This window comes from Diceros bicornis, chromosome 18 (genome assembly GCF_020826845.1).
Source record: "Diceros bicornis minor isolate mBicDic1 chromosome 18, mDicBic1.mat.cur, whole genome shotgun sequence".
Classification (NCBI taxonomy): Eukaryota; Metazoa; Chordata; class Mammalia; order Perissodactyla; family Rhinocerotidae; genus Diceros; species Diceros bicornis.
The window spans coordinates 38368032-38395783 of NC_080757.1; the positions used below are offsets into that span (position 1 = coordinate 38368032).

The 27752-nt window shown below is 45.5% G+C and overlaps 1 protein-coding gene across 2 annotated transcripts; it reads left to right on the plus strand.

Annotated features, from left to right (window-relative positions):
• SOCS7 (suppressor of cytokine signaling 7) lies at positions 1-26587 on the plus strand. 2 transcript variants are annotated; one of them, XM_058560801.1, is made up of 10 exons: positions 1-1087; positions 7993-8057; positions 10652-10756; positions 11214-11315; positions 12191-12321; positions 12828-12996; positions 15184-15312; positions 21047-21182; positions 21570-21720; positions 25060-26587. In XM_058560801.1, exons 1-9 carry the CDS (start codon positions 114-116, stop codon positions 21688-21690), a joined length of 1932 nt encoding a protein of 643 aa, XP_058416784.1. In that variant the 5' UTR covers positions 1-113; the 3' UTR covers positions 21691-21720; positions 25060-26587. The 2 variants fall into 2 exon arrangements, with proteins under 2 accessions (XP_058416784.1, XP_058416785.1); XM_058560802.1 differs by lacking the exon at positions 11214-11315.
• Positions 26588-27752: the final 1165 nt, after the last annotated feature.

Consider the following 27752-nt stretch of genomic DNA (forward strand, 5'->3'; position numbering starts at 1 on the left):
CGGCCGTTAGCGCTGTCGCTCCGGGGCCCGCGGCGGGCGGGGCTCCGGCGGGGCCCGGCCTAGTCCCCACCCCAGCTCGGCTCCCAGCCGCCCGCCCTCCCTCCCTCTCCCCGATGCAGGGGGCCGAGCTCCGGGATGGCGAGGCGGCGGCGGCGGCGGCGGCTTCGTACCGCGTCCTGAGCCGCCTGCTCGGCTATGGAGAGTCGGCCCCCGAGCCAGGCCCGCCGCCGCCGCCCCCGGGCCATGGTCCCCCGCCGCCACCCTTCCTCTCGCGGCCCGGCCCGCGGGGTTCCCGGCCGCCGCAGCTGATGGTGTTCCGCAACGTGGGTCGGCCGCCGGAGGAGGAGGACGCGGAGGCGGCCCCGGACCCGGGACCCTCGGAACTGCTGTGTCCCCGGCATCGCTGTGCCCTGGACCCGAAGGCCCTGCCGCCGGGGTTGGCGCTTGAGCGGACCTGGGGCCCGGCGGCTGGACTAGAGGCGCAGTTGGCGGCTCTGGGGCTCGGGCAGCCGGCGGGGCCGGGGGTCAAGACGGTCAGTGGGGGTTGCTGCCCGTGCCCGTGCCCCCCGCAGCCGCCCGCTCCGCAGCCCCAGCCGCCTGCTGCCGCCCCGCAGGCCGGGGAGGATCCCACGGAAACGAGCGACGCGCTGCTGGTCCTGGAGGGCTTGGAGTCGGAGGCCGAGAGCCTGGAGACCAACAGCTGCTCGGAAGAGGAGCTCAGCAGCCCTGGCCGCGGAGGAGGAGGGGGCGGACGGCTTCTGCTGCAGCCCCCAGGCCCTGAATTACCCCCGGTGCCCTTCCCGCTGCAGGACTTGGTCCTTCCAGGGCGCTTGAGTAGAGGGGAGCAGCAGCCGCAGCAACCTCCCCCGCCCCCGCCTCCTCCTGGGCCCCTCCGGCCACTCGCGGGCCCTTCTCGCAAGGGCTCCCTCAAAATCCGCCTCAGTCGCCTGTTTCGGACGAAGAGCTGCAATGGTAGCTCGGGCGGTGGGGATGGGGCCGGCAAGAGGCCTTCTGGAGAGCTGGCTGCTTCAGCTGCGAGCCTGACGGACATGGGAGGCTCTGCGGGCCGGGAGCTGGACGCAGGGAGGTGAGAGAGGCTGGGGGGCTGGCTGACAAACTTTCCCTTCTTGTTTCATTTCCCTTTTATTCTGTTGCTAACACGATCCTGACAATTGTTATGGTCTTCATGAGGAGGCAGAGACTTGGGGCTAAAGGTGGTGACATCGCCCATTAGGTCGGAGCTAATTGTGGGAACAGCTTTCACTCTTAAAGAGTTCCCTCCCCGGTGAAACCTCTCAGCGGGTTAGCATCTCTAGATGGGAGATGATTTGAAACCATCCTCCCCACCCCAACCCTGGCCCAGCTTTTAAAGTTTTTACAAGGTACCTGCCTACCATTACCCCTGGCACCGAGGTTGCTGGAATGTTTGGCCTTTGGGGCAAAAAGTTGGTATTGCGTTTTGACCACCTTGCTTATTACTTTGTGTATCAGCACCCCACCCCCTTCACACTCATGCATGCAAATGATGTGACAAACTTGTGCAGTTGTAGGCCAGCAATCAATTGGGTATCTCTATTCGAAGTGTTAATGTTTTCCTGGTTGGTCACTTAGGTATACTTGGTATCTCAAGTGTGTGTGCTGACCACTGCCTGTGAGAACAGAAAATAGTTTTGCTCTCAAGCCCATGGGAAAATTCTAAGTATGAGGTATTGGTGCATGAGTTTGAGGCCAATTGATGAAAATTCCAAACTTAGACATTGAGTTTTTTCTTGCATTTCTGGAGGGTGGATTGCTCTCTGATATCCAGTGTTAGATCTGTAATATCAGTTTAGAAAAGTGTCAACTTTTGTGTCACCAAAATGAGGCCTCCCTTGTGGTAACTGCCATTGTGGTTTGTGCTGCTGAATGGATTCTTAGAAAGATTGGAATTGGTTTTGGGTGGGTCATGTGATGGATTCTTGAGACACACTGGCAGCCACAACCCAAGGCTGAAGAACAGGTAGACGAATAAACTGAGAACTTTGCTGTGCACCAGAATCACATGGAGAGCTTTTGGGAAAGATCCGTATGCCTGAGGGCCCAAGAATTTGAATTTTTAAAGGCTCCCCAGTTGATCCTGAAGTCATGACCTGAACTGGGAACCACTTATCCATAGACTGCTCTTTTCAAGGGAACTTGGATACTCCAAGTGTGGGGTCAGTTTGACTTTGCTGCCCTTTCTGAACGGCTGCGCAGGGGCTCATCTTGGGGATCAGACCAAACCCGAACTCCCTAAAGGAATCGGTAGGTTGATGCTCATTGCCCCTGCAGGTAGGCCTGTTTCTGCTGCTGCCTCCCAATGAACTCATGCTGAGAGCTCAGGTCTTGAAAAGTGTGTGGCTGCTGAAGCAGCTTTTTTTGTAGGTAGGCTCTGCATTCGGTGCTCCACTTACCAGTACAGATGAAATTTTCATCAAATGGGGGGAGGGCAGGATTGAAGCTGGGGGTAATGACATAGGATAGATTGCTGATTTTCTTGTGGTTTGTCTTGCCTTTGTTCCATATTGACCAGGACTTGGTCTAAGATTCTTGCGACGCCAAATATGAGGTGTGGCGTGAAATTAGCTGCTACGTCTAATAGATTAGAAAGAGGAAAAGGCATATAACATTATACGGTTTTTTGCCTTTGGAAGCAGAATTTAATGGTCATTGGCTGCTCTGTCACCAGGTCTCACACTAAGCACAATACAGATTTCTGCTGCAGAGCAAATTGGGCTGTAGCTCTGCAAAGAAGCTTAGTTCAGGCCACTGGAGAATTACATTTTTTGGTCCAAGGGCTTTTTCTGATGAATTGGAGAAGAGCTAGGTATTTGTGTGTGAACGTCTGGTTGACTGCTGTTAGGAGGCAGCAGGTTGTACAAAGAATGTGAACATTCAGATTCCATTTAAAGCTCCAACATCAGCTGTGGGCTGCAGGCTAATTTTGTCATCTTCGTGCTTCCCCCTTTTTTCATCTGTAAAATGGGAGTGATTCCTGTCTTGTTCCTGTCATAGAAATAGAGTGAAGACAAGAGAAATTGAGATGGAATATTTTGTGCTTTTGGAGGAGAAGTAACAAGATTGAACTGGTTATTTTATTTTATTTTTTTAATGCTTAGGATTTGGTGCTGTTAGATTTGCTTGTTAGCTTTTCCACAGCTTACTATGTGCCAGTCTTGCTGGCAGCCTCGCAGCTGTGAGAAACTTGGTAAAGTCTGGCCGCGGTAGTTGTGATTTCTACGGATCTGCACCTCCTAAGTAAGTCTGCCCTGTTGGGAGGAAGGATGAGTTTGGATTTTTAGCTTGTTCTCTTGTTTTGATTGGTGGGACCTGGAAGCCATGAGAAGTGTCAGTCTTTTGCCAGAAGGTAAATGCCTTCCTCCTTATTGTTGGTTGGAGTTAATTATGAGTTTCTGCAGTCTTTGCTGTATAATTTGGGGCTGCTACAGTAACCTCTGGGCATGATTCTCTTTGCTCTTCTCAACATCTACCTTTCCCACAGCTATCACTAGAAAGTACTTCCTACAATCATTTTATAATCTTTCATATTTTAACATTAAGCACAACTTTAGTTCCTTTCAGATGCTTTAGCCTGCTGAGTGGAACTGCCTGGATATACTGAGTCTTGGGTCTAGCAAGAGTTAGCCTAGAGAACTCTTTTCAAGTAAAGGAAAAAATGGGCCCACCAACTAATCAGGTTTCTGTTCTGGAGAACTGGGCTAGGCCTTGTAACACACATATGTTGGAATTCAAAGAGCTGGGCTTGATGCCTGTGGGCCTTGGTGTAATATAGAATTGCTATTTCAGGAAAACTAGTGAAGTTCCCTTGTCTGTTTCACATATGTTGAGCTGATTATCTTCCTTTGTATTTGGTGAGAAACAGCATTTGATCTGACCTTTTTGAATCGTCACATAATATACACTTGGTTGGAAATGGGTACCTTGTTAATTTGTCAAGGTTTGTTTTTTCCCAGTTAACAGTTGAGTTAACTGGCAGTCTTCATAGTTGTGAGGTGGAAAAATGGAGAACAGTTCTATAGTGGTTTCCATCTATTTGTTTGGAAAAAAAGATAGAATTCTGGAAGAGAGGCAGGCTGCCTTGGCATCAGTTTGGGGCCCTGCTGTCGTGGACAGACCTGGCAATCATGAGAAACCCTTTTCTCTGTTTTCTTGGGTCTTCAGGTCTGAGGGGGTCTTTTTGAGAAATAGCATGACATGCTGAGAGCAAAATGATTTTATGGTGTGCTGAGGAAGTTCCGACTTTATGTTTGGGTTTTGGGTCCATATTCTGTTGATCTTTTTACCTATTTTTCCACCAAGTGGTTGTGGTTGGCAGCTCTCTTTTGGAATGAGCAACCTGGCTTCAGAAATCTCTGTCTGTCAATTTGGGCCTTGTGTCTTTCACTCTTTAACATTTTCCCTGCTAACGTCATTCCTAAGGTTTTAGACCTTGGACTGTGCCTCTCAGCTTCTCCCTGGAAGTTCTCTCCACAGGTTCTTTAGTTTAGTTTATGATGGAGTTTTGGATCTGACCTTGCTGCACAGATGTCTGTGTATTGGAACTAAAAATGAACACATGGTTTTTGTGCCTGTAGCACATGAACAGACACTGGCTTATGATGTGTTGGAAATGGCACAGGCTGGCTGACTTGGCACTGTGTGCTTTAGCAGGGGCAGAGGTACATTGGAGCCGCAAAACCTGATATGTGGACATCTTGGTTTGGAAGTTACTTTAGAAAAGGACATATGTAAGTCTTAGGACATCTGTAGAGGGGATTTGTGGACAAGAGAGGGAGGGCATTACTATTTCATTGTTTACATTTTAGGTTTCAAGGAATTTGAAAAGTGGCCAATGGTTATATCAATGTGTGGTCGGCCTGTCTAGTCTACTGCTTTTAACTCCTTTTACCCGACAGATGTGTTGCCATACGATTAGTAATTTGCAGAGTGGCAATGGACAGAGGCATTCTGTCTCTTTCTTACCTGCACATAAACAGTGCATAGCTGACACAAAGGACTGCTAACCTCAAAGAAGACCTTTCCCTAATGTTTTCTGCTGCCCCAGTCCTGTTCTGCCACCTGAGGCATAGCCCACCAAATTCTACCCCACCCCACCCCTGAAGTCTGTCTGCTGCTAAGATGCAAGTGGCCCACTGGCAAAGTTACAGTGGCTTAACTTTGCACCCTAATGCTTGTCAGGATGATCTGGGGAGGAATAAAATAACATGAGAATGTAGTGTAGAAGGGTTAGTTAAAAATGTGATCTGGAGCCGTATCATTCATGTTGCTCTCCAAAAACCAGCACATCCAGCTTAGAATGGGCTTTTATCATTTTAAATGTTTCATATATACAAAAGGAGATATATAAATTATACATACTATAATAATAATGAAATGCATACCAAGGTCCCCATCGCTATGCTTAGCAAATAGAATGTTATCAGTATCTTTGAGGACCCATGTGTGTGGCTTCCTGATTATGTCTCCCTCCTCCTCCTCCATGTAACCATCTTCAATTTTGTGTTAATCATTCCCATGCTTTATTTTTTATAGTTGTCTAGATTGGTCTTTTTGTGAATGACTGCAATTAGAATGCTTTCAGGATCCTTGACACTGCTTTGGGTTTTTAGTTGGACAGTCTCTCCCTAGAGAGAGAGAAACACTCATATTTATTATTAGCCTTTCAGCCTCTTAGACCTTCCACCTCTCCACGCTTCCAGCTCTGAGACCCCCTTATTTTCCAGAAAAACATGCCAGGGCTCTCAAATGGCTCTGCCTGGGTTTAGATTCATATGTATTTCTTTTTCTACATCGTAGAAACTATGATTTTTCTTCTCCAAAATACCGGGGGTGGGGGAGAAGATGAGCTGGAGTGAGAAGGCCTCCGCAAGATGTGTGCATTTGGGTACTGCCGTTCTTCAGTGCTTGGCACTGTGGAGACTCGTCCCCAGCATGGGCAGATGGCAGAATAATGTAGCTTCCTTTGAAAGGAGGCAAACAGCCAAATGGCTGAGGTGTGAGCCCTTTGAAAGGCCAGTGCTTTAGGTTTCTACTTGCTGAGTTTTAATGTTGTACCCGCAAGTTATCAAATAAAAATCAGCTTGGAAGCTCTTCAGCAGTCTTAATGTTCATGTCCAGTGAAATTAACTTTCCCTTCCAGCCCTCTGGAGTGTTGGAACTAAGCTGCAGACTGTCATGAGCAACTTTTATAAACAGATGGACTGTGTGTGGTTGTGTCCTGTTTTGAAGCAGCCACCTCTCCCCTGAGTGCTGTGGGTGGGGCATTCACAGTGGGCACCATCATTTCGCTTCTCAAGGCTCAGCCTGGAGGAGGTTGCAGAGGGAGTGTGAGGTAGCCCAGGAGAGGGAATCCAGCGTCTCAGCTATTTCTGAGTAAGGTCTTCACAGTGTGGTTTTGAAATTTTGTTTGAAGTGGGTTCTGAGAAGCTCAGACATCTATGTTAAAATGCATAAAGATCTTCCAAAGTCAAATAATTTTAAATAGGATTTCATCTTGGATTTTCTTTGCTTCTGCTACCCTTTATTGGTGCAGTTGACAGTTGAAAAGAGTTTAAGTTTTATTTAGTCCTTTGGGTGAGAGTAATTTTGGAAGGTGAGCCAGCTACAATGCCTGGAGTCAGGCACTCAATTCTGGAGTGGGATTTTTTTTTTAAGTCTGGTTTATTGAGGTATAATTTATATACCACTTAAAATTCACCTTTTAGCTGTCCAGTTCTATTAATTTTGTGTGTGTGTGTGTGTGTGTGTGTGTGTGTGTGTGTGAGGATGATCAGCCCTGAGCTAACATGCAATGCCAGTCCTCCTCTTTTTTTTGCCGAGGAAGATTGGCCCTGGGCTAACATCCGTGCCCATCTTCCTCTACTTTGTCTGGGATGCCACCCACAGCATGGCTTGACAAGCAGTGCATCAGTCCGCGCCTGGGATCTGAACCTGTGAGCCCCGGACCACCAAAGCGGAGCGTGCGCACTTAACCGCTGCGCCACTGGGCTGGCCCCAAGTTCTATTAATTTTGACAAATGTATGTAGTCATCATAACCTCTGTCACAATAAAGGTAGAGCATATTTTCATCACCTCCACAAGTTCTTTCTCTTTTAGTCAATTCAGTCATCCTAAGGTGAGTTTTTTGAGCTTAGCACATTTCTCGCCAGAAAGTCTTTGTCAGAGTCTTTTGGATTTCTTTCATTTCTCACTGAAAAGCCAGTTGAAATTGGTACAAAGTGAAGTTGCCTTTGGTCTGTCTTTTCACAGGAGATGTGTGTTTTCAAGCTGGTTCCCTGGAGCAGCGTCAAGGAGAAGTTATGGCGGAGCGATGTGACTTGCAGCTCAGAGAGGGGAAGGGGCCATCTTCTTTAGGGGCCAGGCAGAACCCATAACCTGTGGAGGCCCCCTTGTTAGCTGATGAGTTTGACCCGTGGCTTGGGGCGTTTGTGCAGAAATCAGAGGTGTTAGTGGTTGAAGATTGCATGCACATCCTGTGGTGCTCTCCTCAAGTCCAAATACATTCCCTGGTTTGCTTTGGCACCTCCTGCTCCTAGGGTCAGGCCCGGAGGGAAGGCTGCTGCTCTGAGATGGCACCTGTTCAGGTAAAGAGCCTTTTCTTGGCTCCCATGTGAAAATCAACTCTGCATCCAACTTCCTTCCTCTAGAAATGGACTTGCTATTTATCACCCAAGGTGTTTTACTCTTTTAATGTGCTGGGTATGGAGAGATCCAAAGGGATTTCTCATTGCTCTGTAGGCTAGTAAATTCTGTAGCCAAATCTAATTAAGAAATTGCCTTAATTATTTCATTCTCCTCCTTTAAATTTTAGACTTTATTACAAAGGTGTTGCTGACAATGACAACACGAAGGTTGCTTTGTTTCTCAGTGCATCTGGACTTGAGTGTTGTTTGATTGAAATGCACGTGTGTTCATTTCCCCCTGTTCTCTCTGTGTGCTTTCTCACCCCCTAGGAAACCCAGGTTGACAAGAACTCAAAGTGCCTTTTCTCCGGTCTCCTTCAGCCCGCTGTTCACAGGTAAGGGTGATCCCTTCCTTTTTCTTCTGACATCTGAAAGCAAGTGTGTTCTGAGACCTGTCAGAAGCACTTGCAGATGCATCACAGAGGGAGCTTCAGGCATGTCTGCGGTTATTTTCTTCATTCCGTGCCCACTGGGTTTGGGGTGAGGCTATTTTTATGGTATGGCATGTGTTCTTGACTCTGGATGCTTTATAGTTGGAGGTAGAGACTGCTTGGTGGTAATTAGGTGGCCCCGGCAGTTATGCAGTGGTCAGGTCAGGGTCATCACATATAAATTAAAAATAGGAATTATAAATTTATGGGTTCACAGTGCATAAAGGACTCTCTAAAAGTCACATGGTTCCTATCCCCACTTCCAAGGAGGTTCATGGATTATCTAATAAATATGATCCATGATTATCTGATCTATTTTTAAAGACTTTGGGCAAAGGGGATTACATGAACTCTTGTCTTACCCATTTTAGGTCTAGTAGTTCGTGCAGCTGTTAGAGCTCTTCACTGTATCTAATTTAAGTCTCTCCTCTTACAGGAGGGAACACAGTTGCTAAAGTAGGAAAGCCGTTGAATGTCCTTTGGGCAACTGCCTTCTCCTGTAATAGGGAACATTTTCAGAGAGAGGAACGTTTTCAGAGAGGGATACCTTTTGTTACATCGGTCAGATGTGAAGCTCCTGCTTGAATAAGCTGTAGAAAAGAAGGCCTTCAGCACACTGCCTCAAGTCTCAGAAACTGAGTACTTCTCAGTGGTTGTGACTGAGAAGCCTTTAAAAAAAAAAATCCCAATTTCAGACTCTTGGACATTGTGTCCCTCAAAAAGCCAATTGGAAGAATTATGATTTGGGAATAGACATTTCCAGAAGATGTCAAGCAGGCTACTGGGACCCCATTACTGCATAGACTTCCATGAGCTGTCAGAACAAGTGAGTCAGTACCTGTAATAGACACAGGTGGAGAAGGAGGTCTCTGTTCTTACCCCAAGCCCAGAATTAAAGAGTCTTATCCTGTAGCAGCATGTCTTTCTAGTTAATAATTGTTTCGTCTTTAAAGTAAGGAACACCCACGTTTGTAGTTTCAGGTTTGGTGTTCTTGTTTCAAACAGCCTTAGCGTCTTGAATTACATCCTTTATTTAAGTGCTACACCTACAATCTGGACCTCTCTGACCCTTCCGGAAACATACTTGTCTGAGCTCATTGCGTTGCTCTGGGCAGCGAGGCTCTCAGTTACTAAGCTGTGTGATAAGTTCCCAGAACTTCCACTGATGACTTTTAGAAGAGCTTTTCTGCTTATCTTAATTAGTGTTCAAGACCTTTGTAAAAAATGGTATTAGATTCTGAAATCCCAGCTCCTGGCCTTTTAGAGATATTGGTTGTTTCATTTTCCTTTTTTCTTTTTTTTGTGAGGAAGACCAGCCCTGAGCTAACATCTGATGCCAATCCTCTTTTTTGCGGAGGAAGACTGGCTCTGGGCTAACATCCGTGCCCATCTTCCTCTACTTTATATGGGACGCCGCCACAACGTGGCTTAACAAGCGGTGCGTCGGTGCGAGCCCGGGATCCGAACCGGCTAACCCCGGGCCGCTGCAGCGGAGCACGTGCACTTAACTGCTTGCGCCACCAGGCAGGCCCCGGTTGTCTCATTTTCTTAACTGGAAAACATTAAAATTCTAGCTGAGGGGCTAATTCAGCCTCCTGAATAAGAAAAAAGGTGTTGGAAGTAACACCCCTAAGGGCCAAATTAGAGAAATCCCAAATTCTGATCTATGGATCAGCCCTACCAAAACAAACCTATTCTTGGCTGTCAACCTTCTTTAATAAAATATCTCTTATATACTCTGATGACTCACGTGGAGAGAGGATAAATGGAGTTGGGTGGCAAGAAGGAGTGTATTGGCAGAGAACAGAACTGCGTGACATGCTGGGAAGTAGGAGAAACCCCCCACTAAGTTCCTACTGAGAAGCTTCCTGTAAGCTCACCTGACTTTTGGCTGACTGTTAGGGTTGTAAATGCGCTTTTCAGCCTTTGTAGCCTCAGCTATTAGGAAGAGGCTGATATCTAAAAATGTTGGTTCTCTTATGAATGAATATTCTGGACAATCTAGGTGTGGAAAGCCATTTAGGAAGAAATTGGGGGCTAACATTGGGAGCTTTATCTGCATTCAGTTTAAGAGTTCTTACATTTTTCTGGCACTTGCTTTCCATGTCCATTTGGACTTATAACAAGCCACTTGCCTTGCTTGCTGAGGCAGAGATTGGTATACAAGTCTTTAAAAATAAATGGGGTGTGTTCCATTTGAATAAAGAAGACCCCTTGTTCAGAGTTATATCATCAGTGGCAGAACCACTTAGTTGTCTTTTCCACTGTCAATGCCATGTTTTTTTCCTAAAGAATCCTTGATCTTTAACAGGGTAAAGGAATGATAGAATTTAAAATTGACTTCTCAGGTGCTTGGGGGTGATTCCAGCCCTGGGAGCGTTAGATTTTGAGCTTTTGGAGAGCCATGGACCTCTAAGCCTCCCTTGCTTGCCCTTTGCTTCCGGCCTCAGCTTTGGGCAAGGTGCTTCTGTAACAGGCTTGCTCCATGAATCCCTCAGGTGAAACAGTGTCGCTTGTGGACGTGGACATCTCTCAGCGGGGCCTGACCTCTCCCCACCCTCCAACTCCTCCTCCTCCTCCGAGAAGAAGCCTCAGCCTCCTAGGTATGGCCTCTTCTCCTCTCTGCCTTCTTGCCCTAGTGGGAGGGTGAGCTCCAGGGATCTGTTTTCTTTGCCAGGAGCCAAACAAGCTCCTGGGTTTCTAATGATGACCCAATTATTTCCTGTCCCTTTCTCAGCATCCCTGTCATCTCCCTGAGCAATTAGATGGGTCTCTTAGCTGCAAGCCTTAACATTTACTGTCCAGATGTTGATTAGATCTGTATTTATCTTGCCCTGAATCTACTGCTAGTAGGCTGCTTTAGGAATATCCTTATTGTCCTGCTTTCAAGCAAAGAAAACCAGATTAAGATGATTGTTGTCTTCTGTGCAAAGAGACAGGGTGAAGGTCAGGCCATCTTGCCCGAGAGCAGCCTGATGATCCTTCTCCCTTTCCTCTGCCTTCACTTCACTCATTCTGTGCTCAGATTTCTGAACCTCTTGCTTTTGTTCTCTCTTCTAGATGATATCAGTGGGACGCTGCCTACATCTGTCCTTGTGGCTCCGATGGGGTCTTCCCTGCAGTCTTTCCCCCTACCTCCGCCTCCTCCACCCCATGCCCCAGGTTAGCTTAGCTTAGAGGCAAGACTTGTAAGAGTTGGGAGTATAAAGTGATAAACTTTTGAAAGATGGGAGAAATCTATTTATGGAAATAACAGAACTTATGAGAAAACTTAAATCTTATCCTCTTGGCTGGATCAGAACTCCTTGGAAATGAGGCCAAGAACTGGTTTTTCTAAGCTGTTTTTTTTATGGAGGTGAATCTGATTTTTGTTAGAGATAAAAGACTATTGAGTTTTTTGTCTCTTTGCTGCTAAGACTGATTTGCAGTCTTTGAGTAGATACCACTTAGAAACTGCCTTAATTTCGGGATAATGAGGAGGTTTACTATGTTGCTGGTTTTCAAAGTTCTGTGGTTTTTTTAAGCTGTAGTATTTACTGCAGCCTTGTAAATAAGTACCAAGCATTTAGTGGCCCATACCTGCTTTGCCAGCCTCCAGTACCCAAGGAATAACATGAATGAAATCGGCATTTTTTTCTACTTGCCTGGCAAAATTGTTACTCCTCCTGGGCAAGTAAGCCAGTCACTATTTCCAAGGCTGCTTTACCGGCCAGCACTTCACCTCAAGGTGCGAGAAGTTGGAATCGCTCTAGGCTGGTGAAGTCCCTGAAGTAGTCACCTTAGTCAGGTTAGTGAGCAGCTCCCCTACCCCTTTCATGGGGTTCCGTGCCCCCACCCATCCTTCACAGCTCACACAAGCCCACAAAGCTTTTTGTTCCAGCCCATCCAGCTCTTTCCCACTGCTTTGGCTTCCACCCTCTCCAGCTTAGCTTCTAATGCCTTACCCCTCTCAGTTAGCATCTATTTTGGAGGGAGGGTCTACCTGTGGTTGGGAGCAATGAGGGTAAACAAATGACAAAGACTCTTGTGCCCCGCAGATGCATTTCCCCGGATTGCTCCCATCCGAGCAGCTGAATCCCTACACAGCCAGCCCCCCCAACACCTCCAGTGTCCTCTCTACCGGCCTGACTCAAGCAGCTTTGCAGCCAGCCTTCGAGAGTTGGAGAAGGTAGGTGGTGCCTGAGGACTGGTGGCTCGCCTCCTCTCGCACTCTCCTAATTCTGTACCAGGCTCTCCTTTTATTATTTTTAGAGAAAGAATAGTTCCTTGCATCTATATTTACAGTGACAAAACAATACACTGCTGCTATTAATTCCATAAGACATGTTGTAAAATTGAATCTTGGGGGAAAAAAATTTGAATGTGATAAAGATAGGTGTGGAGAAATGTTTGCATAGTCTAAGCTGATTTTGATAGATTAACTGACCCAAGTCACTCTTCTCTTCTTTGTAGGGCCTTGGTAATGGAATTGCAGAATTGTTCTTCTGTTACTTTGGAGGGCTGAAAGTATAATGAGCCTGATATTCATTGCTAATGAATGAGACACTCTTAGCAGCTTTTACCTATTGAAATGTTTTGGAAATGGGGGGTTCTTTTATGGTAAGACAGATTGTGCTGAAAACTTGAACATTTCTCTGTTCTCTTAACTACTTGACCACATCTTATCTTTGATAGTGTGGTTGGTATTGGGGGCCAATGAACTGGGAAGATGCAGAGATGAAGCTAAAAGGGAAGCCAGATGGTTCTTTCCTGGTACGAGACAGCTCTGATCCTCGTTATATCCTGAGCCTCAGTTTCCGATCACAGGGTATCACCCACCACACCAGAATGGAACACTATAGAGGTAAGAGGTACTAGGGTTTGAAGACAGCCTTCTTCCGCCCTTTGCCTTTCTCTGCCTTTGCTGTCTGGCTTTTTCATAGGAAGGATTCATAGACATGGAACTATGAATGGGGGGGAAGTCTCATAGACTCTATTGACTGTTGATGTGGGCACTGGTTTCAATCAGTAGCAGAAATGTTGGTGGGGGTAGGGAGGAGAGTAAGGGTTCCATTTTGCTTAGCATCCTGTCTTCTAAATAGGGGGACCTGAGCAAGACTGTTGAAGAACAGAACAAAGCCAGTAAAACTCTCTTGGCAAAAGGAAGAAATAACCCAGGACCATTAGACAAATTCTCCCAAGCTTTGTTCATGTTTAGACTTACCATCTAGAGGTACTTTCTATTAAATCATATATACAAAGGGGAGAATTTAGTGTTGATCCTGTGACTGTTCTATTGAATTTCTTTGCCTACTTTCTGAATTTCTTTGCTTGGCAGTCACGTTAGCTCTTCCTGCCAGACAGCATGGTGATGATAATTTCTTCTTTTTGTCAGCTTTGTAGTTTCTTAGGACATAACCATTAGAACTCTTGAGAGTTTGTGGGATCAATGTGCTTTAGACTATCTACTTTCCTCCCTGGTGGTACCACCTCCTTCGTGGTCGGGTTGTGCTTAATGTTCCAGTCATGTCTGGAAGCTGTTCAACACAGCTGTCTGGATTGGCTTTGCATCGGGGCGTTCTGTGTATGACTTGGGTCAGAAACTTGTGATGGTCATTGGTGATAGGGCTGGGTACCACATCCTTCATCAATATACCTGCTTATGCTGCACATAAGAAAGTGTGGAGAACTTTGAGGAGTTTCAGGGACTTGCCCCTCGTATCCCTCACACTCTCCCCACATGTGTTCAACCTTAGGCTGTATAAGACATTGCATCTCAAGTAAGAGTTTCTTTCATGCTCCTCTCAGGCACCACTGCATCTTTCCCGCTCTCAGCCAGGTTCTTCTGCTGGATTTATTTGGTTTGCTTCTCTTGTGAGGCAGGAGGTAGCTGTTTAGGTCAGCATAACTTTGTCCATGGTTTCCTCTGCCCCTACCTCTGTCTTAGAGATGTGTGAGAGAGAGGAACTTCAGACTGAAGACCTGAGAATTAATTAGATAATTATGGTTAGACTGCTGCCTATTTTCATGCTGTTCCTAAAAACAAAAGTCAAACAAAAAAACAAAATGCAAAACAAAGCAATTGAGAGTGAAGATTTTTATAAACCTATTAAAATGGTAAATGACTAGGCCATGGGCATAATGAATAAACGCTTGACCTCTAGGTTCCTGATAGGTGAGATGCCAGGAATCAGAGAGCTCTTTCAAATGGTTCTCCAATTACTTTTTGTTCCAAGGGACTTTTCTTCCTTGAATAAATGGAATTTTTAATAGAAGCCTTGTGAGGCTTTCAGTTGCCAGTTTGCAGTGGAGCATTTGTCTTGGTCTGTTTAAGTGATCCTATAAGAGTAGCTAAAGAGACTTAAATCTGCAGCTCTCTTGAGTGATTAGTATCCGTTTTGTGGGCGATTCCTTAGGATTTATGCTTTAGTTTTTGGAGTTTTTTGTTGTTGTTTTAAGTCATGGGAGTTCAGATTCCCTTTTGCCTTTGAGATTTGAAAGTTTGAGGTGGGATCTTTGTAACATATTGGGCTGTGGGATTTTAGAAGTTAAAGAATAAAAGACTTAGAATTTGATTTTTTGTGCCTAACACACTCAGGGGTAAGTGAGACCCACAAGACTGCTGTTCCTCTCTTTCCTCGCCTAGTCCATGAATACTTGAAGACTTAGATCTTCTTGAGGGGATGTCATTTAAACTCGCTTTTGCTGTGGCATTCTTTTCTTATGGTCTATGATTTAAGGATTAGTGTTCATACTTGACAGAATCTTTTATATCTTTTTTTCTGACTTGAATTTATTATTTACTTGTCTAACAAAAGCCTTGTAAGACGTAATTTATGTCTTATTAAAGGCAACATCTTTCTTTCCATTAATTGTGGAACAAGCATGAACAGGTGGCTTCAGGGACCTTTGTCTGACTCAGCTTGCCCACAAACTACCCTCTCAGAAGTGAGAATCACTATATTATTGAATATAAAATATTCAAGCCAGCCTCCCTGATCCTTTTCAGGTAAGTTTTACATTTTTACCTCTCCTTAATTTTCCATGGCAGGAACTTTTAGCCTGTGGTGTCATCCCAAGTTTGAGGATCGCTGTCAGTCAGTGGTGGAGTTCATTAAGAGAGCCATCATGCACTCTAAGAATGGGAAGTTTCTCTATTTCTTGAGATCCAGGGTTCCAGGTAAGGCTGTAGTTACATTAATTATTTAACTTGGGTATGGTGTAGTATAGTATCAAAATGTACCCCCCACCTCCACAAAAAAAAGAAAAGGCCACACTTAATTGAAGCTCTTTTTCCTGGCTCTTATAGCAACCACTCTTCCTAGAGTCCAGTGATTAATCCCCTGCCCCTGTACATTAATCTCTCAAGATATTGAAAAGGAATCTTTGCATCTCTGACCACGTGAATGGGAAAACTGATCTTGCCTCGGATGCAGGCATCATGTGAATATTTAACATTCAGAGGTGTCTCCTTGTCCCTCATCCATTTCACTTACATGTGAAAAAGAGAGGTGAGAGCTCTCAGGTGATTTCTACGGGAACAGGGAAGGTAAAAGAGTATTCACTAGAAAGGCAATGGTGAGTGTCAAGGAGGCTGAATTCAATGGCAGTCTACTCTGGATTTTGTCCATGTTGTAGTAAACTTGCTGTTAAAGAGTAGATATTTTTTGTTGTATCTTGTATTCCTACCAGTGTTGAATATAAAGACTTCTCTCCATTTAGGAGCACTGAGCAGTTCCCATCTTTGCTGATGTGGCTATATAGTCTAACTGCCTGCTAATTAGGGAGGTATCTGTATAATCTCTGTTGAAGGGGGAAAAGGGATGGGTTGGAGGAATCTGCGTTTATAGTGTTGGGAAGAATAAAATGACAGGCACATTAATTGGGGAATTTATAAGACAAACAGAACTTAAAATGAGAACTTTATGCTTTCCCATTGAATCAAATTAAGATTCTTAAACAAACTTGGTGCCAAGAAATTGCTCTAAAAAGAAGTCAGAGGGGCACCTCAGGCAGAACATCAGTAACAGGATTGAGCCAGGTTACAGGGATGTGTTTTATAATCTTGGTGATTTAAATAAGGCATGACAGAGTGTGAACTGTATTAATTTTCACTTCATTTAGTATTTGCCTCAGTGCTGTCAACACAGTTGGGTCTCATGCAGTTGACTTGGTTAAAGGGAAAAGTTAGAATCCTTTCTTATAGGAATTGCCTCTGCTTGGAAATTTTTAAAGTTTGTGGCTTTGGGGAGGTATTTATTTAACAAACATTTATTTTATTACTCAGTATCAAAAATAAGCCACACCTTTACCCTCAGAGAGCTCATAGCCTCAAAGAGGGGACAGGTTGGAAGATAAAGGCAAGAGCAGGTGTTAAATTCAATACAAGGCATGGTGGTGATGGACAAGGGCAGGGTGATCCGCTTTGTTTGTGGGTGAGCCAGGGAAATCCTCTCAGAGGATTCTGGAGTCTGGAGTATGTATCTCCTTGTAGAGTAGTAAGAGACTTCGTAGAATCTTGGATGCCTCAGGTATAGCTCATTTCATTCCACAAGTGTGCCCTGTCTGCAGAAATTTTAACTAAGATTCTCTTTTTTTTTTTGTGAGGAAGATCAGCCCTGAGCTAACATCCATGCCAATCCTCCTCTTTTTTTTGCTGTGGAAGACTGGCCCTGGGCTAACATCCATGCCCATCTTCCTCCACTTTATATGGAACACTGCCACAGCATGGCCTGACAAGCGGTGCCTCGGTGCACGCCCGGGATCCGAACCGCGGCTGCCAGCAGCGGAGCACACGCACTTCACTGCTACGCCGTGGAGCCGGCCCCTAACTAAGATTCTTAACATTGTTAATGGCTAGAGCTTGTAATAATTGCTCCTATTTATTAAGTGCCTATCATGTACCAGGTACTTTGTCAGGTTCTTTATTTAAATATCTCTAGTTCCTTACAGCAACTCCCAAGTTAGATAATAGATTGGTCTATTTATAGATAAGACTATTTTCATTTTGCCAGTGAGGACACTGAGGCTGAGGCTCAAAAGTGAAGTTACTTACTGTAAAGGTCACTCAGCTGGTCACTACTGAAGGCGGGATTCAAACCCAGGCCCAACTAACTCCAAATCCTATGCTTTGTTTGCCTCCACTCTGTTATGGGAAAAAGTAGCAGTAAGCAAATGGAAAATTGAGTTTGCTGGGATTTGTGGAGACTACATAAAGAAGAAAGAATTGTGTTTGTTAGTGGAGGGTGTCTTTCTAGGACCTCTGATGAATGCTAAGGTGGAATATCTATTTGCACTTAAAACTGTAATCAAATTGAGAAGGCAAAGCAGAGTTAGTATTTGCCCTGAGACCACAAATGACCTCTCTTTGAAGGATTGGGACAAAGAAGGTAAAGCCAGTGCTCTCCTTTACCATTATTTGCTGACCTCCTTTGCTTGTCATAAAAGCCTAGGCATTCTATGAAGCTGACTTTCTTAGGGGCGAGGATTGGCGTGAGGCAGAGGTTGAGCACTATCAGCCTACACCAGGGGTTTTAACTCGGGACATTCTAAAAGGAGCTCATTTGTTCAGACTTTGGGATGATGATAACTGAATGCCTATAAAGGGCCAGGTATTATTTCATTTAACCCTTACAAACTCCTTTGAAGGAATATTACAGTCCTTTTTTTTTTTTTTTTTAGCAGATTAAGAAACTGAGGTACAGTGAGTTGCAGAGCCAGGATGCAAAGTCAAGTTTTTCTGGCTCAAATGTAGAGCTGGATGCACTAGCAGGACACCCAGGCTGGTGTTAAAAGGATACCAGGGATCATAGGAATCATAAAGCTAGGACTAATGGGAAACTTCTGGATGGTGACATAAGGAGCAGAAGGAAATTAGTTAAAATAAATAGAATAATTAGCATCTGGAGGAGGGGCCCTTGGTAAAAATGATGGCACCTGAGCTTGGTTTCTCCTTACCTCTTCTCATCGTAGTATTGAAGCGTTGTCATGACAAATCTGAGGTCACTGATTGCGTCTCCGTCTGGCCCGTTCCACAGTTATAAACTAAACCCGTAACACCAGGTTGCAGTCTCGAAAAGAGAATGTGGTTGGGTTAGCACAAAACCTCTGATGCTATTAGAACCAGAACTCAAAGTGAACGTGTCCTTCTTAGTTGGGAGAATCCTCTTCATCTGAGAAAATACCTTTCTTTTTTTTTAATAATTTTATTTATTTATTTTTTCCCCCAAAGCCCCAGTAGATAGTTGTATGTCATAGCTGCACATCCCTCCAGTTGCTGTACATGGGACGCGGCCTCAGCATGGCCAGAGAAGCAGTGCGTCGGTGTGCGCCCGGGATCCGAACCCGGGCCGCCAGTAGCGGAGCGCGCGCACTTAACCGCTAAGCCATGGGGCTGGCCCTACCTTTCGTTTTTTAATTGCACTTTGAGTTGGACAACTCTAAGGAAATCGGTCACTTCCTCTTTTGTAACCATCATTAAGCTTATACTTAATTGTTCAGTGACATGTCTTCCCTGTATCCCAGGGTTTCTCAATTCAGCATTATTGACATTTTGGGCTGGATAATTCTGGTCTTCAGGGAAGAGTTTGGTGTGACAGAAAGACCTGGGTGTTCGGGTGTTCAGACCTGGAAAAGATTTGTCACCTTTAACCTGGTCCGTGTGGGGGAAGAGAAAATAGTGAAGTGGCTGGAAACTGGATTTGTGCCCAGGACCCCTGGCATGAGGACCAGAGGAAAGTTCCTGATGATCACTGTCCCACCTCACCCTTTCCTTTTCAGCTGCACTGGTGTCTTATCTTAGATTTATTTCCATTTCTGACCTCTTCTGTTAATATGCTCTGGGTGCAAGAGCTCCAATCATTTGCTTGTTTAGGGGCAAGCAGTAAATGGTCAGGTTGGCACCAGGGAATATCAGAGAATTAACAGTTTCAAATTGCTATTTGTGAACCTAAGGCTAAGAGTAACACAATATAATAGGCAAGTATATATGGTCATTAAAATTCAAGTAGGCAAACAATCAGATAATTGTATGCTGCTTATTATCCTGATCTCTTTAAGCACAAGTCCTATCGTACTGTGTCTTTGGGAATAAATAATTAGATACATAAATTACTTTTATCTCTGAAACATCATGTTGACTTTAACAATATTACGACCAACCCCCAAAAGCTTTCTGTTCGCCATAGTTTAATTTACTAAAGAATATTTTAAAAACATACGAGAGAAAGAGTAAATTCAAAGAGGCATTTGAACCCAAAGTCATTTTTAAAACCACTCGAGTTTAAATATATTCAAGAGAGAAATCCATGTGTGCATTTTTTTTTAATGGTGTGGGAGGAGAGGACCGCCGTGTGGTAGAGGACGGCTGCAGGGCTTCAGAATATAAGGCTTAGTGTTGAAGGGCTGGGAGTGAGAAGGAGAGGACTGAGAGAGGCTGGTCCTGAGTCACGGTGCTGTGCCAGCCCCCTGTCAGGCAGAGGGAGGCTCCTGGAGAACCCCCGTGAGAGGCTCCCTGGGCTAAACTCTTCCTCAGACAGAGCCAGGTGTTCAAGGCAGGCCAGCTTTGTTGGTTCTGTGCCGTGAGCAAGTTCTCTAAGCCCAGTAGGCCCGAGTTTCTTCATATGTGAAATGGGGATAATAGTGGTGTTTGTCTCAAAGTATAGTTTTGAAGCCTAAATGAGTTTAAATGTTTTTAAGATAAGCTTACTTGTTTAGTAACAGTATAATATGTATTTTGTTTTTGGTTTTTTTTTATGGAGTCAGTTGTCAACGACCATGAAAAGGCTTTGGGAGGCAATCTGCAAGCTTTAATTTTTTCTTCTCATGCCTTCAAACAAAATTTAAAAACGGTTTGAAATTAAACTCCAAAAATAGTACATATTTTATTTTCTAACAAGTTGTGTCTACAGAATGTCTTCTGATATGACGATGAGTGAGAAAAGAATTCTTTCAAAGGTTTTGTAACTTGGATTCTTTCTGAGAGCAGTTTGCTTATTTACCTTCCATTGCCCCTTTGTTTATTGAAACCAGGATATGCTTTGTTCCTTTGAACCTGTTTCAGCGTCCCTGCCATTCTGGGTGTCTCCATTCTGTGGCTTTGACCTTTTGGGGGTTGGAATTTCCCAGCACAGAGCCTGCTGATGTTGTTGAAACACAGAGTGTGGGGCTCCCACAGGCCTGGCTGGCATCAGTCAGCAGGCACTTTTGCACTGAGTGATACTAATTCCAGCTTGCCCAAGCAACTGTAGTTGCTTTTCTTTTAATAGCATCGTCCTCTTTTTTTCTGTTCCTGTACCCAGCCTAAAATTTCAGAAGCAAGAAGGGTGGTGGTGGTGGGTAGGAAATAGAGATTGCTATTCAACCTGATGGTCCCAGCTTGAAGTAAATGTCAGGAGTGATAGGCCTGTCAACTTTGATCCCAGCTTTTGCCTTCTACTGACCAGCCTCTCAGTTGGAATTTGGGGGGGACCCCTCGGAACAGCCTTTCTGAGCACTCACCTTCAGGATACTGCTAGATGTGCTGAATGAGTATCTCCCATTCCCAGCAGGGATGCTTTTGATTCTTGCCCTTCACTGAGAGCCTCATACCTGGGATTGTCCACTTGAGTCCAAGCAAAGTCTCTAGCTTGGCATTTTTCATTGGACTGTGCTGAAGAGCAAGACTCTTAGCTGTTAAGAGTGATGCTAGGGAGGCCCTCGGCAAGGGGGGATAGATTCTCTTGAGTGTGAAATATGGTAGTGGCACTTCTGCAAATGGAAATCAGCAGTCCTTTGTGGAAGGGAGCTTTTGCACAGAACACGTTTATGAACTATAAAGAAGCCCCATTTCCCTTCCCTGGATTCTTTTCATAAGGGAAATTGTGGTTAGCTGCATTGTTCACTCTGAATATTTCTCTTGGTTTTCATTCTTGAAGGACTGCCACCCACTCCAGTCCAGCTGCTCTATCCTGTGTCCCGATTCAGCAATGTCAAATCCCTCCAGCACCTTTGCAGATTCCGAATCCGACAGCTCGTCCGGATAGATCACATTCCGGATCTCCCACTACCTAAGTACAATGGGGTCTTGAGGGTTGGGGCAGGAAGGAGGGTTAGTTACCAGTGTTAGTGAGGCCTGCAAGCTGCTTGCACAGGCAGAGCCTGGCAGTATTCACAGGCATCATCCTTTCACTTTTCCTATGTCTTAGCACCTAACTCTAGAACTGTCACTTTGCAGCCAGAAGAGAGGAAGGTGTGTGTGGGTTGGCCTCCCTTCTGCAGTCTCTGTGAAGGGTGGAGCGAGGGAGACAGAACTATAAGTGAGAAAATGGGCGGCAGAGAATCTGGTGTAGTCTCAACCATATAGGGATTGAAAAGAAGGAAGAGTTGAACAAAGCTGGTCTTTCATTTATCGTCTATGTAAATAACACTTTGTGTGTATCCCTCTTGTGTTTTTCACAGACCTCTGATCTCTTATATCCGAAAGTTCTACTACTATGATCCTCAGGAAGAGGTATACCTGTCTCTAAAGGAAGCGCAGCTCATTTCCAAACAGAAGCAAGACTTGGAACCCTCCACGTAGCGAGCAGCCCCCTGCTGGTCACCACCAAGGGTATGAGCTCTCTGCCTCACGGTCCAGCCAGGTCTCTTCCTGGGCAGTTATCATCATGCATTGGGCCTTGTCCCCCTCCCCTCCACCCCGTGTATACCCCTGATCCAGGCATCTGCCCACAGAGTTACCACATCTGATAATGGAGTCCTCAAGAGGGCACATACCCCAATTGGGAGAAGAGCAGATGGACATGAGAGGCTTAAAGAATATTTGCCAAGCAACATGCAAGTCATCACTGAGTATAAATAAGGAGGATACACAAGTGTAGCTAAGTGTGCAGCCTTCTCTCATACTTTGGCTGCTCTCCCTGATACTGCACAAATGATACATAAAATGGGAAACCAAAGGGAAAAAAAATTTCATCAAAGGGAAGGCAAACATGCCTTTAATTGCAATAGGCATGCACTTCAGTGAGACTCCACTGTGTCCCATGGCTAGGAACATGGGGCTGAGGAGAAACAGCTCGCTCTTCTACTTAGTCCCACTTGGGCCACTGAAAAGCAAATCATTCAAAATAATAACTGAATTAGCCAAGGAATTCATTTATCTGAGAGGCTATTCTCCCATTGCTATACTGAGTTCTACTCATTTGTTTCCCCATAAAATATCTTGGAATACTAGTTTGTGCAGATGAATTCTAATGAGTCTTTTAAATTGCATTAATGTGAACATTGAAAGGTAGAGGAGAGTAGGGAACAGAATTGCAGAGTTGCAATTTGGTAGTGTGGGTTACCTGCACGATCCCACATTCTAGTGACCTACTGTGGGGTACAGTGCCCTCCATCTTTCCTCTTAGTGTGGAGTGTCCTTTTTAGACATTGAATACTTCTGCTTCTCTTCTAACCTTCTCTGTTCCCCACTCCCATCCCCCACACAAAACAAACTAAGGGGAAAAACCCACAGGAGCAATGGCCTTAGAATGAAAAGGGGGCTTTAATCTCTGCACCATCTCTGCTCTCTTCATAATGGGAGAGAGTGACAATTGGCACTTGTCACAATTGTCAATTATTTATATCCCATGGGTTTTCTTGAGCCATGGCTAAGGTGAACCCAGCTGTGTGTCTCCTCTTGGCTCTGAAAGTCCCTGATCCTGTGCTATTGGGGGAAAGCACGTGAACTGGGCTAATAAGGATTAACAAGGGGAGAAAGAATGAAGAAGAGAGATCAAGAAATGGTAACTCTGGGAGGCTGTAGAGTTTTAACTTAAAGGATCCTGGATTGGGTGTACAGTCTCTTATCACATCTTCAATTATATGCAAGTTGTATGCCCTTGGAAGTGACTCCTAAAACATCTAAATGCTCTAATATCTAGGAGGATTTCTCTACTTGCTGGCTTTGCAGTTGAGATTAAGGTGGGGAGGTAGAAGGGAACTAGGGAGGCCCACCTACCCGACTGCACCCTTGAGGCGTAATTAGGACCCTTCAGTTAGAGCACCACTTCTGCAGGTGCTGTGCCCTAGGAGGAACCCAGGTGACCAGGAGTACAGTCAGAGAAAGGCTCAGGATGGTGGAGGGCTTCAAACTTCATCATATGGGGAATAAATCGTTAACACGGAGCAGAGAAATTTTAGGGTAAGAGGAACTTGATAGCCAAAGTAGTTGATGGATTTTCCTAAGGAAGAGTGATTAAACTTTCTCTGTGTTGTTCCAGGGGGCGGGACAAGGACCACAATGGATGTAAGTTATAAGGAGTTGGATTTCAGTCCAGCTTTAGAAGAGATCCAAAATGGAATGGTTTTCCACAGGAGTTAGTGAGTGCCCCGTTTGTTTCTTCACTCAGCAGGTATCTCTGTATTTGTTAAGTACCCAGTGTGAACTGGGAAGAGAGTGCTGAGCAAGATAGTCAAAGGCACTGTTCTCCCTGAGCTGCAGTTTTCACAGGCAGAGACAGACAGCAAACGTGTCAATAAATGAATAGGTTCATTTCACTAGACTGTACATGTTATGAGGAAAATAAAGCTGGGTGAGATTTATTGATTAGTGGTGGGATACTACTCAAGTTTGGATGATCTAGGAAGGCTCCTGTGAGGAGGTGACATTTCAGCTGAGATCTGAATATTAAGGAGTCAGCCATGAGAGGATCTGCGAGCAGAGCATTCTGAGCAAGGGGTCCCGTAAGTATAAAGGCCCTGAAGTGGGAAGGGGCATGACGTGATCAGGGATAGGCTGGGGGTAGATTTGTCATGAGTGTGGGGATACCATGTACTGGCAAAGGATTGAACTGAATTCCCAGGCTCTCTTTTTGCTGTGACACTGGGGTTGTTGCCTGCGGCAAAGAACAAGCATCATGCTATACTCGCTCCTGATTTAGACCTCTCCACCTAGGATCCCTTGAAAAAAAGTAACAACACTTCTCAAGGGAGAGGTCTTTAAGGTGTGAAATTTGGCCCTTAAGACTTCTTATTGGTCAGGTCGATTTTAATTTGGGAGTTCTGTGCATGCTGTTACCTGGGGAATTTCATGCCAGGGTGCTTGGAGTCAGGACAGAGTAATAGCTGCAACAGTGCCCTTCTTTTTTTTTTATTTTTATTTTTTATTATTATTATTTGTATGTGTGTGTGTGTGGGAGGAAAATCAGCCCTGAGCTAACATCTATGCTAATCCTCCTCTTTTTTGCTGAGGAAGAGCGGCTCTGAGCTAACGTCTATTGCCAATCCTCCTCCTTTTTTTTCCCCAAAGCCCCGGTAGATAGTTGTATGTCATAGTTGCACATCCTTCTAGTTGCTGTATGTGGGATGCGGCCTCAGCATGGCCGGAGAAGCAGTGCGTCGGTGAGCGCCCGGGATCCGAACCCGGGCCGCCAGTAGCGGAGTACGCACACTTAACTGCTAAGCCATGGGGCCGGCCCAACAGTGCCCTTCTTAAATCACAGGGTAGAGCAGCACTGGCCTTTGTGATTATATGTCAACCCTCTTTAATAGCCAGAGGCCGCAGAGACCTGCAGGTGTTTCTAGCCACGCTCACGACGGGTACTCCAGGGGCTCAGTTCCTTTTTTTAGTCCCTTGAGCAGGTTGCCCTTTGGGAGAAAGTGGGGAAAAGAGTGGGTGGAAAATTAAGGAGAAAAGGAAAGAGGGAAGTTAGGCAATGTGGTAGGATATATTTATTAGTTATTTTAGGGCCTTTTTTTGACATCCGTATTATAGGCTGCTCAGGCCCCCGTGACAAAGGCCGTTGCTACGTCCCCAGCCAGCTACAGTGTTTGTGGAAGCGTTTGGCTGTCCAGACTCCATTCTCCTTCTTAGCTGTACTTCTTCACCTCCAGAGGCCAGGCTCTTCTTTCACTCCATTTTGGTTCCACTCTGCTGAACCACTCTAATTTTTTCCCCTTTTTTACCTAGGCATTTGGTTGCCAAGCTCCAGTTTTGAAGAACCAAATGAAGCCACCATGAAAAGAGGAGTGAGGAAAGGCAAGAGGGAATAGGAAGGGTTGGGATCCTCTGCGCAAAGACTCTGGTTCCCCTCGTAGCCCTGGGGCTTGGAAGAAGCACACAACCGTACTCTCTGAGTGGGGGCTCCAGCTTTCACATCCAGTCCCTGTGGTATCCCTGAACTGGATGAGCTCCTTGGAAAACTGGAAGAAGTCTCAACACTGTTCCTTTTTCAGAAGTTTTGTTTTGGATATTTGCATTGATCAGTATGGAAAATTCACCTTAAAGGCAGCTGGAGTTTGTGCCCGTTGGATTGGAAGTGGTGCCAAGGGTGAGGAGGTCTGAAGGCAGGGAGGGGAGGAGAGGGGCTTGCCAGTGACAGTCATTCAGCTGGTGCCAAAGGCAGAATGCAAGTCTTCACCACTGACCTTGAAGAAGGGAAGAGAAGGAGTCGGAAGGGCAAATCAAGTTGGGAGTTTCTGAGGGATGAGAATCTGCTTCTCTTTAAGCAAGGGCAGCTTCAGTAGGAGCAGGAAAGAGAGGAAGGTGGGTGTCTCAAACAGAAGATTACTGGACAAAAACTGGCAAATGGCCTCTCCGGGGGGAAGTAGTGACTCCTTGCATCCTTTCCTTCCAGGTTTGGGAAACTGATTTCAGGATCATCTCTCGTACAGTCTGTGTTATGTTTGTTTTATGAATTACTAAGTTCTGTGACCTCAAGTTAGCCCCGTTCTTCCTCTACCCTCAACTCATTCCCCTTGAGATAACTGTACATTTCACTCTGGTCATGGGAACGTCATTTCTGTTGCTTCCACCAGCTGTCACGGTACCTGAGCAGTTCAGAGCTCCAGTCATGTGCTGCTGGAGTTAATGGAGCATGCTTCCAGATTCTTAATGGCAAACCGTACCCATGACTTTGGAGTCAGTGTTACTTACCTCCATATGTCTGTCAGCTAGTGAGAGGAAACGTGGAGGCAGTGAGAAAGGAAGCCATTGTCGTTGTGCTCTTCCTAGACAAAGCTCTCTAGTGTCTCAGCCTTAATGGGATGTCCTTGGATCAGTGAGGAGGAGAGCATTACATCTCACATTTTTAGCTTTATCACTGTCGTCCCACTTCTGGGACGGGAGGTAGCAAGGGCTTCTTAATTTTCCTGTGTTCTTTCTAGCAACCCAAACATTTTCCTGAGTCAGATCCTATTTGCCCTCCTTTCACTGGGAAGTCTGTCAGATGCTGATTTGAGAGTTGCCTGTCTGCTAGGTGGAAGTGGAGGAGGAGGGAGAAAAACTCCAGTGCTTTTCAGTGGTCTTTAATTTTTTCTGAAGCGGGCCATTGTCAAATCATAACATTGAGTTTGCTCTTCTATGGAGTTACTCTGGGGAAAGGTTTTCTATTAAGGTGTGAAAATTGAGCTATTTGGTCTTTATTACTCTTTTGCAGTAAGTGTTCCATTAGACTGCTTTTGGTTCCCCTATGCTTATATCTGCCTCATCTCATGAGATAAATGTTTGTAGTTTCCTGGTTCGGGGAGAGGCCCATGTCTTGGTAATATATTAGGACTGCCTCCTCTGGCATTCTGCCTTACCTTCTGCATGGAATGACCAGTCTTCCTCCTTGTAGCTGAATTGGGAGGAAACTTGCATAGTTTTAGGAAACTGGCTGTAAAGAGGTGGCCCACAAAATGAGCTTTGTAGCATAAACACAGCCCACCTCTGATTTGTCATGAGGTACCTCTTCTCTCCTTGGCTTCCATGGTTGTATTACCAGCAGTTAAGACTGTGATCCCAGAAATTGGCTTAACCCGTGAGTCTTGCCTATTGAGGGTGCAGATTAACTTGCATCTGCAGGAAGTGCCACCCCACTGTAGAGCCTGCCGTCTGCAGTCCATTGGGATCCTCGAGTGGCTGGTGTGCAGCCACCTGGGATCTTTTTTTTTTTTTTTTACCATTTCTACCACCCATAATTTTAAAATTATTTTTTAGTGTGTGCTTGCCTGGCTCTGGGCTAGATACTGTGGAAAACATAAGAGGTGGAAGACATGATATCTGGCCTAAGGGAACTTTTAGGTGACTGCCACACATGAAGCAATTGGAGAATGACGCAGTGTGGCAGAGAGAACCAAGGGCTGTCTTTAAAGAAATTCAGAGTGGATAAGATCAGGCTAGACCCAATGGTCTAGGAAAGCTTTGTGGCGGTGAGGCTTTGGGTCACAGGCGAGGGCAGGACATAGGCAAGGGCAGGACAGTGTGATGAGAAACGTCAACAAAAGCAGGAGGCAGAATCTGCGTGGCGTGTGCTGAACAGCGCACAGCCCCAAGTGCTCAGCAGCAGCAGCAAAGAATCCTTTTTCAGTGCTGCGGTCTCGACCAAAACTTCCCGGTCCTCAGGCAGGTTTGAATGATGAGGGGTTACGATGGTGAGGTGGAGCCCAGAGCCAGAGTCAGCCGGTTCCTGCTGATGGCCTGGGAACTCACTGCTCTCAGTGCAGCCTGGGTGAGCCCCTGCACCCCTTGTTTCCATGGGAGAATTCACACACTCAGGTACAACACCAAACCAGCTGAGGAGGCATGACCCAACCTCATCACCATCCTCCCTTCTTCTCCTGGGAAGGGCGGTGTTTACCTGTGTCCATAAGCTGTCTGTGCATTAGTCACAGCCCAGGCTG

Coding starts and splice junctions, on each gene's coding strand:
- SOCS7 (XM_058560801.1), top strand. CDS start 114: ATGCAGGGGGCCGAGCTCCGGGATGGCGAGGCGGCGGCGGCGGCGGCG. Junction 10,757..11,213: donor AAGAAGCCTCAGCCTCCTAG/GTATGGCCTCTT, acceptor TCTCTCTTCTAG/ATGATATCAGTGGGACGCTG. Junction 15,313..21,046: donor CTTGAGATCCAGGGTTCCAG/GTAAGGCTGTAG, acceptor TCATTCTTGAAG/GACTGCCACCCACTCCAGTC.